Genomic DNA, 15,662 nt, shown 5'->3' on the forward strand with positions numbered 1-15,662 from the left:
GGGCCCGAAGGGTGACTACTAAATTCGATCTGGCGACAAGATACAGCTCGCACGACCAAACAACGTGCTCGATGTCGTGGTAACCTTGGCCACAAACACAAAGATTGTTGTCGGCAAGATTAATACGAAAGAGTAGCGCATCTAACGAACGGTGATTGGACATGAGTCGGGAGAAGGTGCGAATAAAGTCCCGGCTCAAGTCCAGACTTTTGAACCATGGTTTGAGGCTAACCTTAGGGATAATCGAGTGGAGCCACCGGCCCAATTCATCTTCGTTCCATTTGCGTTGCCAGTTAACTATGGTATTTTTGCGGACTAAAGAATAAAATTCATTGAAGGCGATTTGACGCTGATAAATATCGCCTTCAATTGCACCTACCTTTGCTAATGAGTCAGCCCTCTCATTACCCAGAATTGAGCAATGTGAAGGGACCCAGACAAAGGTAATGACATAACAGCGTCTGGATAAAGCACTCAAAATTTCTCGTATTCTCTCAAGGAAGTACGGCGAGTGCTTTTCCGGCCTCACTGAACGGATAGCTTCGACAGAGCTAAGACTATCCGTTACAATGTAATAGTGTTCAACAGGTCGTGAGGCGACGCTGTCCAGCGCCCAGTGTATCGCTGCCAATTCAGCAATATACACTGAGCAAGGATTCTGAAGACTGTGTGAGGTGCTAAAAAATTCGTTGAACACTCCAAATCCTGTGGACTCATTCATAGAGGACCCATCAGTAAAGTACATATTATCACAATTGATATCCCCATACTTTGCATCGAAGATCGTTGGAACGATCCTCGATCGAAGATAATCTGATGTTCCATGGATATCCTGCTTCATGGACAGATCAAAATGCACAGAGGAATTGATGTAGTCAGGAAAACAAACACGGTTGGGAATATACGAAGAAGGATCAACCTGCATGGAGACGAATTCATGATATGAGCTCATGAATCCAGAATGAAAATTTAGCTCGATCAGCTGCTCAAAATTTCCGATCACCAATGGGTTCATAACCTTACACCGGATGAGGAACCGAAGAGATAATAAATTGAAGCGATCTTTTAGTGGGAGTAGGCCTGCCAAAACCTCGAGACTCATGGTATGCGTTGAGGGCATACATCCCAACGCGATACGGAGACAAAGATACTGAATTCGCTCGAGTTTAATGAGGTGTGTTTTGGCAGCTGATTGAAAACAGAAACTGCTATACTCCATCACTGAGAGAATAGTTGTTCGATACAACATTATAAGATCTTCGGGATGGGCTCCCCACCAGGTGCCGGTAATTGTACGGAGAAAGTTTATTCTTTGTTGACATTTTTTACTCAGATACCTAATATGGGCCCCCCAAGTACATTTAGAGTCGAACCAGACCCCAAGATACTTGAATGACATAGCATGAGTGATCGGTTTACCCAAAAGTTGAAGCTTTGGTTTTGCTGGTTTATGCTTCCTAGAAAAAACCACCATCTCTGTTTTCTCCGTGGAGAATTCGATCCCTAGCCCAATGGCCCAGGTTGAAAAATTGTTCAAAGTATCTTGTAAGGATTCTTGCAGGTCGGATTCGTTTGATCCTACGACAGACACCACTCCATCATCTGCAAGTTGTCTTAGGCTGCAATTTTGTGTAAGGCAATTGTCAATGTCGCTTACGTAGAAGTTGTACAAAAGGGGGCTTAAACATGAGCCCTGGGGGAGTCCCATGTAAGAGACCCGACTTACTGCCGAATCTCCGTGAGAAAAGTTCAAATGTTTCTCACAAAGCAAGTTATATAACATATTATTCAATAGAGGCGGCAGACCCCGAGATTGTAATTTGTCTGACAAAACCTCTATTGAAACAGAATCAAAGGCCCCCTTTATGTCCAAGAATACTGAAGCCATTTGTTTTTTTTCGGCGTAAGCCATTTGAATTTCTGAAGAAAGCAACGCAAGACAATCATTCGTCCCCTTGCCCCTGCGGAACCCATATTGTGTATCTGAGAGTAGGCCATTCGTTTCAACCCATCGATCAAGGCGAAACAAGATCATTTTCTCCAACAATTTCCGTATACAAGACAGCATTGCTATTGGGCGGTACGAATTGAAGTCGGACGCGGGTTTTCCGGGTTTTTGAATAGCTATAACTCGTACTTGTCTCCAATCATCTGGAACAATATTATGCTCCAGAAACCGATTGAATAAGTTCAACAAGCGATGTTTCGCCACATCAGGGAGATTTTTCAGCAAGTTGAACTTAATTCTATCCGATCCCGGAGCAGAATTGTTACATGAAAGGAGAGCAAGAGAGAATTCTACCATCGAAAACTCGGAATCAAGATCGCACCTATCTTGTGGTATATCTCGAATAATTCTTTGCACTGGAGCGGAATCGGGACAAACCTTTCGTGCAAAATTAAAAATCCATCGATGTGAATATTCCTCGCTTTCATTGGATGAAGAGCGATTTCTCATGTTTCGAGCCACTTTCCATAATTTTTTCATTGACGTTTCTCGTGACAAACCTCCCACGAAATTTCGCCAATAAGCACGTTTTTTCCCTTTGATCAAGTTTTTAAATTGATTTTCAAGGTCCAAATACTTCTGAAAATTTTCAGGGGTTCCACGTTTCCGAAAAGCTTTAAATGCATTCGATTTATCTCCATAAAGCTTGGAACACTGGCCATCCCACCATGGATTGGGAGGCCTTCGACGAATAGTGGAACCTGGGATGGGTTTCGTTTGAGCGCGAACCGCGCTGTCATATATCAAACGAGAAATGAAGTTATACTCCTCCAATGGAGGCAAACCATCTCTGGAATTGATGGCTAGAGCAATCGCGTCCGCATATTTTTTCCAGTCAATGTGTCTTGTGAGGTCGTATGCCATGTTTATTGATTCAGAAGAATTCAACCCATTGGTGATAGAAATTTTGATTGGCAAGTGGTCACTACCGTTGGGATCCTGGATTACATTCCACTTGCAATCTAACGATAGTGAATTCGAGCAAAGCGAGAGGTCAAGAGCACTTGGTTTAGCAGGAGGTTTAGGTACACGTGTTGTTTCCCCAGTGTTCAAAACGGTCATATTGAAGCTGTTACAAAGGTCATATATCAACGATGAACGATTGTCGTCGTACTGTTCCCCCCAGGCAGTTCCGTGAGAGTTGAAGTCTCCCAAGATTAATCGTGGCTCAGGAAGGAGTGAGCACATGTCAACAAGTTGCTTGCGGCTAATCGCAGCTCTCGAAGGCCAATACAAGCTGACTATACAGAGGTCTTTGCCTCTGATGTTTGCATGACAAGCAACAGCTTCGATCCCTCCAGTAGGTGGAAGGTCAATTCTAAAAAATGAGTGACACTTATTGATCCCCAATAGTACCCCTCCGTATCTGTCATCACGGTCCAAGCGTATAATATTAAAATCGTGGAAAAAGAGATCATTTTGAGAAGAGAGCCAGGTTTCGGATAGAGCAAAAACATCACAATTGAGTTTATGAATTAGAAATTTGAATGTATCCAATTTAGGGATAAGACTACGACAATTCCACTGTAAAACAGTGATATCTCCGACCTCTCTATTTAAATTAGACATCAAGAGAGATAATCATTGCAAGGAGGGGCCATGTTTGCATCAATTGCTGCAAAATTGTCTTTAGTACTGGAAGCATTGCGGTGACAATGGTTCTGATGGAGTCGGAAACATAAAAACACGTGAAGATTTGATCCACAAGGTCAGACAACTTTATAAATCCCGATTGGGAAGTTGAACTTGACGGAAAAACAGGGACAGTTGGGGTTTTTGATGTCCCCTCGAGTGCTGGGTCGTTCGAAGGTGAACTATTACCACGGAGGCCAGGAGGGACCTGATTTTGCTTATCCGCTGCACTCGATTTTTTGGGCAAGCTAACAGGGGGTATCACCGGAGGGACTTGTCCTTGAACTTTGGGAGTGGTCACATTTTTGCGCCGGGGATTCCCTTGAGAAATAAACGGCGTGCCCCCGTTAGCTGTATCCGCTTCCATTTCGTCAACTGGCAACGTAGCGAAGACATTGTGTGTATTGATTGGTTGTTGTTCTTGAGCCAGTGGAGAAGCGCCCTTCAAAATTTCTGCGAAAGTGCGTTTAGAGCGTTCCCTCAAAGAGCGCTTCTGTTTCTCCCAGCGAGCCTTGTATGTTTCACAAGCTGAGAGCACGTGTGGGGATCCCCCGCAATATGGACACTTATGCTCAGTCGCACTGCAGGATTTCCCCTCATGTTGTTCTCCGCAAGTGGCACATCGTTCTTTATTGGCACAATAAGCAGCCGTGTGACCAACTGACTTGCACTTTAGACAAGTCATTGGCTTTGGAATAAAAAGTCGCACGGCTAACCTCAATTTATCTACCATCACGTAGTCAGGGAGAGCTGAACCAGCGAAGGTGACTCGAAACGAGTTGGACGGCGTAAATTTCTTTTCTTCTCCTTCATGGGAGACTGTTCCGAGCTGGCGGCAACCCAAGATCTTAACAGTCGTCGAGGGCAGTTTTTTAAAACGGCCGGTACCTTCACTCGTAATGTATTCGCACGTCAAGCCCGTTTCGGTTATCACACCCTCAATTTCGACTATGTGAGAGGGTATGTAGACCCGATACTCAATTGTAAAATGCTGATCGACAACAATCTTGTTTGCGTCTTTTCGATCATTCACGACAACTCGCAATTTGTTTGGTCTAACCTTCGAAATTTCCGAAACGGAGGTATACCTTGCCAGATCTTTCGCGATCTGCATGACTCTCAACGCCTTTCCATTTGGCTTAGGCCTGAAGAAAACAACCCAGGGACCAGTTCCGGGCGCATCTTCTGGATAGACCTTTACACGGGGAGTGGGAATAACAGGGGGGGAAGGCGAGGACGGGGATTGAGAGTGGGAAGGCGAAGGTTGAGAAGGAGCGGGAAGAACAGAGGGAGAAGACGAGGTTGAAGGTAGAGTGGGATCGTTAAGGGCAGATGGGAGATTTGCTAGTTTTTTGGAGGGAGGCTTGGTAGGGTTAGCTGACTCGTCCCCAGAAGAAGTATCTTCCGTATTTGGAACACGTTTGAGTGACTTTTTTTTATCCATTAGGAGGGAACTAGAGTCAGAGACCTCCATATCCGAAGGTCCCCCACTCTCTGCCATTTTAAATTTTCACTTATATTCTAAGTATTTTTTTAAACAATATTTCACAATAAAATAATTCACAAAAACAAAAAAAAAAAAACTTATAATTATTAAATATTTTCTCTCAGTATATTCAATCTTATTCACCTATGAACGCACTCCAGTGCAGATGAACGGGAGCGTGCTGAAAGCTCGTTGGTGGTGGGAATGTGCCTACGACACCACTACACACAGTCGTCGGTGAAAGCTTACCCGCACTGTCACTGTTGGCACGATGACTCGGCGAAATCTCCAATGTCGGCGAAGCAGCGACAAAACAAAAACCAATGCTTGGCTTTCCGAGGATGAAAGCCTTTATCCACTTGCAGGCAGGGCACTTCACTCACTGGATTGAACGTTATTAATTGAGAGAAAACACGTGTAGCTCAGTATACAATGTGGCATTTTTTTATTTAGACCGTATTGGTTTGGAAATATTAGGCAATTTGCGTAGGAGGTCCAAATTTCCCCCATTTCCCCTACATTCGCGACCAGTCTGATTTGACAACTTTCATAGTCGAGTTCCCCTCTTCAAATTATGGAGACGCCACAATTTTCCAAAATCCGAATTTTTAGCGTCACGTAATTCGTGCACGACGCCAATGTTTATTTTCTTCTTTGCCTCTAACATATACATTAGGGTACCAATGAATGTATGGGATAAAATCGACCCTAAAATTTCAAAAAGTTACCCTTTACAAAATGTTCATTACCCCGAAAAAACACCCTATGCAAAATTTCAGCTTATTCGGATTTCAAGGAGAGAGGCGCAAAGTGGTCAAAGTTGGAGTTTTTTGAAAATCGAAAAATCATCCGAGAGGAGTAAAGGAAATCGTGGTTTTGGAAAAAAAAAATTTTGAACCGCTTCAATTTTTTGTATGTATGAAACATCTCTTTCTTTTTTTCTTTTTTCATCTTTTTTGAGATTGCACCCAAAATCAGCAACTAATACCACAGATAGTTCTTCTTTTGTAACTTGTAACTTCCTCAACTTGGTTTCTAACTCTAGTTTCCGTGTTTTCGCAGCTCATCTACCGCTAACCAAAACCCGACATCAAAATCGTCATCGATTATTTAAATGCTCAGGTCGGCCAAGAGGAGGATTTGGTAGGTTCAGCGTAGGGATTGCATTACCGTATCAAAATTTCAATAACCGGTTATTCGGTTATGAAAATTTCATTACCGGTAAAACCGGGAAAAAACATACTTAAATATGCCCAATTTGCTTGAAGAAACTTCTATTTAGAATAATTAGTTTACAAAAAAAACATTTTGCGAGTTTGTGTTGGTTAAAATAATACTTAAGGACACAGAGAATGTTAATTCTGTCTTCTAATCTAGATCGGATCTCATTATATGTTGGGCGTAAACTACGAAGAGTACCGAATACCATTGTCATGTATTTGCCTCTGATGCCCTCTGTACGAAAACTCAATCTCATCAATCCGTTTATACGAGGTCCGTGAAAAAAGTATCGCGACTTTCGAATTTACGCGGGTTACGTATATTCGATTCTAGATTTTTTTTGTGGCATTATGTTGGTACTCATATCTCTCACATATGCTGACAAGGACGACTATTTTGATTGTTCAGTTAATTTTTGACAACTGCTTTTCTTACACGTGTATTGGTTCATCTTTGATTTTTGCCAATTTGAGTTTGAGCTGGACGTTGATACCTTTGATTGTTGCAATCGTCGTTCAAGTTTTTCCTTGACGCTCAACTGCAGATTTCGCATCGTCCAATGGATTTTTGCTTCCCGTTTTCCAGCTACTGAATCAATATCATCATCGCCAAATTTCATCAAATCAAGAACAATTTGAAATGCCTGCTTGATCAATACAGTCCGTGACGTTTGATAGAAAACGCCAAAGTCATAATTAATTGTGTGATGACCACGAGCAGAATGATTATTATCCAGAGAAGAACCAGCCTTCGGCTGAAAATCTCTTTAATAAAGAAAGTAAAAAAAGAATGATTATTCATATACGGGAATACATCTGCATATACTAAACGTCTTTCTGCAATCCTTCCAATCAGGGCTTTAAGCAGCTGCTTCGAAATTTCCGATGGTTGCTCCGAGAGCTGTTCTAGAATAAATTGCAATCTGACGTCAGCTTCAAAGGGTGCAAAAGCAGTTCAATAGCGACCAGAACTGATTCGAGGGCATCAACCAATTCCTTTATCGCTGTCAGTTCTTCTTCGCTGAAACTTGTCTTGTGATAGATCATAGATCTTATTTGATTTTCGAGTAATATTTCAAAGCGACATAAAGGCAAATATTATTTATGGCGTAACAAAATACGGAAATAACCGGTTATTGATTGTAAAAGTACCGGTAATTCGGTAACAGAAAACGACCCTGTATTACCGGTAAAACCGGTTAACAATCCCTAGTTCAGCGCCCATCCGTGGACCAACGAAAACGACCTAAGAGCGATTTCATTTGGATTCGACGGTCGATTTTTTTACGTAGGACTACGTCTTTCATTTCTGTACCGCACTATAAGTTCAAAGATGGCAGAACATTACTATAAAATTAATATCACAATTGCTTCTTTAGAGTAATCCCTTGGTTTCACTATCATTTCACATGAGAACTACATTTGAATTATAACATAATCGGCAGAAATCTTACAACACTACTCATTATCGTTTGTGTTCAACGTTTCCTTAGCGTGAGCACGTAGAATTTACCCGTTCATAAATATTTAAATTTCTCCCGTGTTTCATCAGTTCTCATCATTGTACACAGTTTACTGTGATTGCTTGGTAAGTGTTTCGCAGTTGACTATAAAATATAATCAAGTGTAATGTAATTTTCGTCCAAAAAATTACAAAATAAAGTGTCCGAAATTTGAATTCAATCTGTCTGAAATTTGATTTAGTGTCTGAAGTTTGATCCTTATTCGCTTCATTTGAAAATCATTTCAACGATGATTTTTTTATGTTTTCATTCAAATAGGTACCAAAGTAAGAAGCTTAAAAGTATATTGAACTAATTTATTAAAAATATCAACCAAATAATTTTCTGCATCATATGCCTTAAGTGTCCGAAATATGATTCAGAACGGTACCATATCACTTGATGCAATGGAGGTTTACTCGTTTATCCGGGTGCATTTGTTTACCTTGAACTACCTGAATACCATTTTTATATAAAATACTAAAACTAAAATGAGTCCAAACGAACTTTGAAATACTTTGAAATACGATTTCAATATAGGGCAGAAATTTCAACGAAGAGAGAACGGGCAGAAATTTCAACGAAGAGAGATCATTAATTTCTTCATTATTTCAGCATGTAGGGATTGCTCAAGCTTTGATCAATTAGGGTGGGGGTAAAACGGACATGTTAAGAAGAACTTCAATTATATCTTTGGAAACTCATGTTTCCCAAAACTTTGATGCAGTTTCTTGCAATTCAATATACTGTTTTTCTACCTAATTGGTAAAATATTGTACAAAAAAGTGTTTTTCAATGTTTTTTTTACTGAAATTAAAACAGACCGAAAAGTACAACATGTTTTTCGATGCGGGTAATATGGAAAGGTTTGTAATACATGAAGCGTAGAGGTTTATCGATCGCGAGAGGAATGATTTTATTCAACCAAGGTCTGAACTCATCTCGAATGTCCGTTAAATGATGAAAAAATCGAATTAATCCACGTAGTAGTGATATCGTGCTTTTCAACAGTATAAACGGGCAGACCCTGAACTATTTTGCTTTTGGTTCCAGTCAGCTTCTTAACAGTTCAAATTTGACGATTTGATTTCCGTTTATAGACGCATGGCATCCCTTAGGAATAGATTAAACAAACTTTTCACAGTCTATCTCACTTCCAATGGCAACTGCCCGTTTTACCCTACCAGTACAATTATTTCAATAATTTGAATTTTCCACTCAAAAATGCATTTACTTTTCCGTACATAAGTACCTAATATCGCTTTTCTGTTAGCTCGCAAACCGAAATATAACCATCAGCGAATTGAATTTTCATATTAAATAAATATCAAATTATGATATTATTTGAGAAAGCAGGAGTTTTAATATCATTCGTTGACGAATGTCACAACCGATGGATGATTCTAATTGGCCGGGTGGGATGTATTATTTGTGCTGGGTATTTTCGAGGAGAAATCCATTTCTCCTTTGAGCAGCAATTTTAAATTGTTCAAATTTGAATGAAAATTATTACGCGATTTATTCAAATACACATTTGCACAACATGATTGGGCTTGAGTTGAACGGATTACAGAACGCAAAACGTTCGGGTAATTTTGTCGCGTTAAAATAAAAAAAAAAAGATCAGTAGACAGATCTGGAGTTTCTGAGGAAATTACACCATCGATTTCCTCAGGACGTTTTTGTAGGCTAAATATACTAAAATTGTGTGTATGAAAAAATCATCGCTTCTTCCATTTAACTGAACACATCCAGAAATATGTGGGACATCGGAGAATGGCGTTGTCCCGACTATGTCGAATCAGCATATGATCCGATTTCAAATCCATCGAGCGCACTCTCTTGTTTCTTTCGTCTCCTCTTACCGCATGTTCATCTGAATTCATAATGAAAAATGATGTTCATAATGAATTAAGTACCTGTGGCGGGGTCTCGTTGTTTGATAGTTATGAAATATCCGTCTTGTCCCTTCAGAACGGCGGGAGGAATTTTCGACAAAGAAACCCTTCTGACTTGCACAATAGTCACACACATTCTAGAGCTTGTCACTCAGAATACAAGTTATCACCAGACCCACGAAGCTATGATTCGCTAGCAAATAAACAAAACACCCCCGGCAATCATCACGCGAGCAGCGTGCAGAATCCCAGAGCACATTTTCTGCTGACTCAGATCAGCGCATATATTCTTCGAATCAGAGACGATAGCTTTAAGTATACAAATCAAAAATGTAAACCAAATCGAGAAGCATAAAGATCAGTTTTATCGAGAACTCCGAGTAGAGCGGTTGGTTTTTTTTAAAAAGCCGAAATACCGCATGGAATCATAATTGGCGCCCGAATAGGGACCCTTAGCAACTGATAAGTAATTACGAAGACATCTTTAGCTGCCTCCCGCTGGGAGAATTCAACATCCGGACCCAGAGCCATCTTCAATTAAGTTGAGGATTTGCGGTGTTGGAGCGCGACAAGGTGCGCTAAGGAGGAATCCCACAACCCGTAGCAAACAAGGACTATCTGGACCTAGGCGATTGTCCCGCGGCACGAGACGATGTGCATCCAATTAATATTATTGTGAGTATAATATTAACCCCCGAGAAAGAAATTAGTTTTAAGCTAAAATAACAATTTTAAACGCGATCGCACCTACTAACAACACAGTGGTAAGCCCGGACCCACCGTAAGCGAACCACTAAAATATCAATATCAGTGTTGAACTAACCCAAATCGAACCAAACAAAAAAAAACCCACGCGAGTGCAAGTGCTAGTTTATAAGCTAACAAAAATGGCTGAACCTATTCCAATTATCAGACCAGCGCGTCTGCTCCCACCATCCAATCCAAATCCAAATCCAAATCCAGATCCAATTCCAAATCCTAATCCAATCCAAAATCCACGGTTCGTGATCGACCGAAATATCGGATTCGAGGACCGAGGTAAAATTCCTCAAATAGTGAGGGACCTACCCGAATTCAATGGCAATCCACGAGATTTGAGCCAGTGGATGCTAGACGTAGAAGATGTATTGGAACTTTTTGTGGACCTCAGGGACACATTCCAATATTATCTCCTCATTAAAACAATTAGGAGGAAAATTAAGGGCGAAGCCAACGACGCTCTTATCACCAGTAATACTCCTACCCAATGGGAGAGTATTAAAGAGGTGTTTAAACTCTATTACGCTGATAAAAAGGGATCTTATGACCCTTGACAATCAGATGAAATCTTTAATGCGTAATAAATCTGAAAGCCTTGAGAGTTATTACAGCAGAGTAAGAGAGCTTGTGACTCTCATCAGTTCCGCCATTTCAATGGATGATCAATGGCGTGGAAATGAAATTATTCTAATGAGATTAACAGAACTTTTGGCCCCGTCCCGAGCCAATGGACACAAGCACCATTCGTACTCAACATGTGAATTATGGCAATCGGCCAGTAGCTCAACGTAGAGGGCCAAGCAATTCCATGAGAGCACACGATCCCCATGCTAAAAGATTAGCACACACATTAGAAGAAAAGTTAGACCCTTCTGAATACGAAAAGTGGTATGATGAGCAAATTCAAACAAACAATGAATTTTTCAACGAAGAAAATTATTCAGAACCATTAGAAAACTTAAATTTAATTGATGATGAAACTTCTGAAGAGCCAATTGAGTCAAAAGAAACTGAAACCAATTTTTTAGAGAACACAGATTGGGTAGCGAAATGGTTCGATTAAAGAACATTTCCCCGCTTCCGTTTATTAAAGTTCCCACTACAAAAGGTTACATGAAACTATTAATCGATTGCGGAGCAAATATAAATATAATTTCGAAAAAATGGGCACTCAATTCTGGCAAGAAAATTTTCAAAATTCCTCAACAACCTGTCAAAGGAGTTACAGGAAAAAATGTTATTTCTGAAGTTACCCATCTTGCATTTTTTTCACCAGTGATCGAAGACACTTACGAATTTTCAATTTTTGACTTCCATACATTTTTTGATGGAATTATAGGTACAGGTATAATCTTCAACAAGCTTTTCAACCTTATCTCAAATCAAGAAATTCTGCAAGTATTCGGTAGAAACCATACATTAAACATTCCTATCCATTTTTATACTCCTACTCCTACACCCAGGAAAATAAACTCCGTAACTGTTACAGAAAAAGTCAGACTCAATCACCTTACTGAACAAGAAACTTCAAAGCTAATACCCATTCTGAAAAAATATAATGAAATTTTCCATAACCCTAAAAGCACCCTTTCATGTGCCACAAATGTGAAATGTGACATTCGCACTACTGACGATTTACCAATTTATCAAAAAACATACCCCTATCCCATGGCCTATAAAGATGAAGTGGACAAGCAAACGAAAAAACTTATCGAATCAGGAATTATAAGACCTTCTAGATCACCCTGGAATTCCCCAGTTTGGATCGTTCCTAAAAAAATGGATGCCTCTGGAGAAAAAAAAATTCGACTCGTTATTGATTACAGGAAGCTGAATCAGAAAACGATATCTGACAGGTATCCAATGCCTTAGATTTCGAATATTTTAGACCAACTAGGAGGAAACAAATACTTTTCAACTCTTGATTTGGCATCAGGATTTCATCAAATAAGGATGAATCCTAAAGATGTAGAGAAAACCGCTTTTTCGGTCAATTATGGAAAATACGAGTTCATTCGTATGCCATTTGGCCTCAAAAACGCTCCCGCTATTTTTCAGAGAGCGATGAACGATGTGTTACGTGAGCACATTGGCAAGCGCTGCTACGTTTATATCGATGACGTAGTTGTATTCGGAAAAGATCTCAACGAGCATAATGAAAATTTGAAAATTGTGTTGCAAACTTTGGAAAATGCAAACCTGAAAGTTCAATTAGATAAATCGGAATTTCTCCACACTTCGATTGAATTTCTAGGGTATATTATTTCAGACAAGGGCATTAAACCCAACGAAAAGAAGATAGAGGTAATCAAAAATTTTCCCGAACCGAAAAATTTAAAACAGTTGAGAGGATTTTTAGGTCTTGTTGGGTACTACAGGCGATTCGTTAAAGATTTCGCTAAGATAGCGAAACCACTAACAAATCTTTATAAACGATGAGATGTTCGGTAATCTGAATAATTTGACAGAAGCAATAAATGAACTAATTAAGGCAGAATCAAAAAGCTCTACACTAGCAATAGAAAAAGCCCAGATAATAAATCTAATTTTGAGCCTAGACATCTTAAACGATCAAGTATCAGCAATTCAAGAATCAATAGCACTTGCCAAAGTAGGAATAGTTAATTATAAATTACTATCCACGGATGAAATCAGTGGCAAAGATGTTGAGTTACCCATAACAAATTTTGATTACAATATTTCTGTAATTTTAATCTAATATGAAGTACCAGAATTTTTCAGCAGTGACATGTTAGGCATGACGCTAACCACTCGACCGCGGGAGCTATAAAACGAGCGAAGAAGAGGAGAAGAAAAGATGGTGCAATCGCATACACACATAGCATATGTAGTGTAGTGTAAGTGTAGCTTATAGTTTTTCCTTCATTCAGTTTGTGATAACATCGAGAAATTAAGAATATCTGTAAACTTTCCTGAAAACATGTATCTAAAACTAATTTTGGGTATTTATTTGGCCAGCATTTGTACTTCGTTTTGTTTTGGGTCGACTTTCTTGAACCGGACTCACTTGTTTCGGGTTGGGTTCGGTTATATTTGAGTCGGTTTTCGGCACGTCGGCATGCCCGGGCGGTACATCCACATTTAGTCGGTTTTACCGGGCGACCAAGGCCGATTGGCGTAATGTGGACGCGTCTTAAATGTTTTTTCGGAAGACTGACGTAAATAATACTACGCTGAGAAGGCGAACATTGGGAACGTTAGTGCTATTGAAGAAGAACACGAAGAGAGCCGGATGAACATTGTGTATCAACCATGAATTCCAGGTTATTGTTTTTTCTTCGAATCATAATTTCTCGCGTCACTGTGCAGTCGCATAATATGATTCCAGCCTCTCTTTTTCATTAAATCTACATACGTGCTCTCCAGCTGGTGTTTTATCAAGATTGATGACATTAGCGTGATTGTCATTTTGTAATCCGAGCATGTGTGATTTGAAGAATTATAATAATATTGTGCTCATTTGAAAAGGCTACCACAGTTCACCGGCGATGCGCCTGGCTTATATCCTTGAAACATTCGATATTAATCATACGAAAAATATTCAAAAAAAATTTAAATACAATTATAAAATTTGCAGTTTGTGTTTACAACAGTTAAGCAATGGCGATTGATGAACTAAATTATAACAGGAAAGAACATAGCAACATAGCATCTAAACGACAACGGTCGAACTGATTTTAATCTTTGGTTCAAAAATTTACTTACGACTTTTCTTTTTTGCTCAACGATGGCATTATTCCCAGGCTTACGAAAATATTCAAAAATGCGTTATGATGAGTGTACAAGTAATGTGTAAGGAAGTAAATGAATATTTATATCGGTCAAATTCATTATTTCAAGGCTAGAATCCACGGGCCCGTTCGACTAATTTCTAGTCTCATCCACATCAGTAAACACGGCAAACGCGTGGCTACATTTTTTTGGATGTGACACAATGCTTGACAATAGATTGCAGCAATGAATATCTCATTCTGACACTAAGTAGTCCATCTATTTTTTGGTTGATTGACGAAATTTTATGAGGCGAGCAACAATCACGAATAACTGATTCGTACAGAACGCAACCGACATACCTACGCCTTAAAAGAATGAAACTAAATTGCTGAGAGTTTATTGCTTAGCTACACGCCGCAAATAATCGCGAGAGTGATCAAAAAATGGAATGATGACGATGGGGGCGATGTTGGGCGGGGTGGTTTTGTTCAAGGTTGAATATGTTCTGATCGCTGCATGCAGTGTGAGTTGACAACATGGTCCAATATTATGCCATGCAAGCAGTGGAAAATATTTTCTGTTATGCTTAGTAAGTTTAGGTGATTTACTATTGCTAGAACCGAACGACACTTTTCTATGAATTAACCAATGTGTTATCGAAATCGGTGAACATTACCATTGAAGTAACATAGTAAAAAAAGTGTTTTTTCATGCACTACACAGTGCATCATGAACACGAGTCGCATTGATGACGAATAATTTTGCCCGATTTCGAGGCATCAAAGATTGTTTTAAGTTGCGCTAAGACAGGAAAGTACGCGGTAATTACTTCGAAAGATCGTTGGGCGGGCAATTTTATCATGAGAAATTAATAAGTTCCTTAGTAAGGCAAAGTATATGCGATGTAGCATGAACAAAATCATTCCTACCTTGACGTCACCGCCTCCGGGCTGATAACCCAAATTGTCCTTTGAGCCCACCTTGGGCTTTGCGCGTTCCTTGAAGTCTGTTTTAAGTGTTTCAATTTTTCTATCACCACCACCCGGTTTGTGGTGCGCATTGTCTAGCGAACCAATTTTGGGCTTAGCACTCCACTGCAGTTTGGTAGTGACAATCTGTTGTTTTTGAAAACAGAAGAAAAGTTTTATGTTAGAATGGCATGGAGTGCGAATCAAATTTTAGCAGAACTTGTTTTTCCTCCCAACACTTACTTTCTTGTCACCGCCTTTAGGAACATATGTATCGTTTTTCGCCTCGATTCTCGAGCCAGCCTTGATATCAAGTTTCTTCGTTTCAATTTTGACATGTCCACCGCCAGGTTTGTGGGAAGTATTTTCCAGTGATCCTATCTTAGATTTCACTACCTTCAAGTTAGGTGACGGAGTTGCTCCAACCTGAATCTTATTCATTGGTACTTCTGCA

At 39.8% G+C, this 15,662-nt stretch overlaps 1 protein-coding gene across 1 annotated transcript in view; it reads right to left on the bottom strand.

The window, feature by feature from the left end:
• The window catches only part of LOC129761135 (microtubule-associated protein tau), a 119,219-nt gene that overhangs the window by 19,670 nt on the left and 83,887 nt on the right, over positions 1 to 15,662 (bottom strand). Inside the window, exons 6-7 of the mRNA XM_055758843.1 lie at positions 15,452 to 15,657; positions 15,170 to 15,355 (exon numbers count right to left, since the gene is read on the bottom strand). Coding sequence (XP_055614818.1) covers positions 15,170 to 15,355; positions 15,452 to 15,657 — 392 coding nt within the window. The remainder of the gene's footprint in view (positions 1 to 15,169; positions 15,356 to 15,451; positions 15,658 to 15,662) is intronic.

Source organism: Toxorhynchites rutilus, chromosome 1 (genome assembly GCF_029784135.1).
Source record: "Toxorhynchites rutilus septentrionalis strain SRP chromosome 1, ASM2978413v1, whole genome shotgun sequence".
In the NCBI taxonomy this organism is placed as follows: Eukaryota; Metazoa; Arthropoda; class Insecta; order Diptera; family Culicidae; genus Toxorhynchites; species Toxorhynchites rutilus.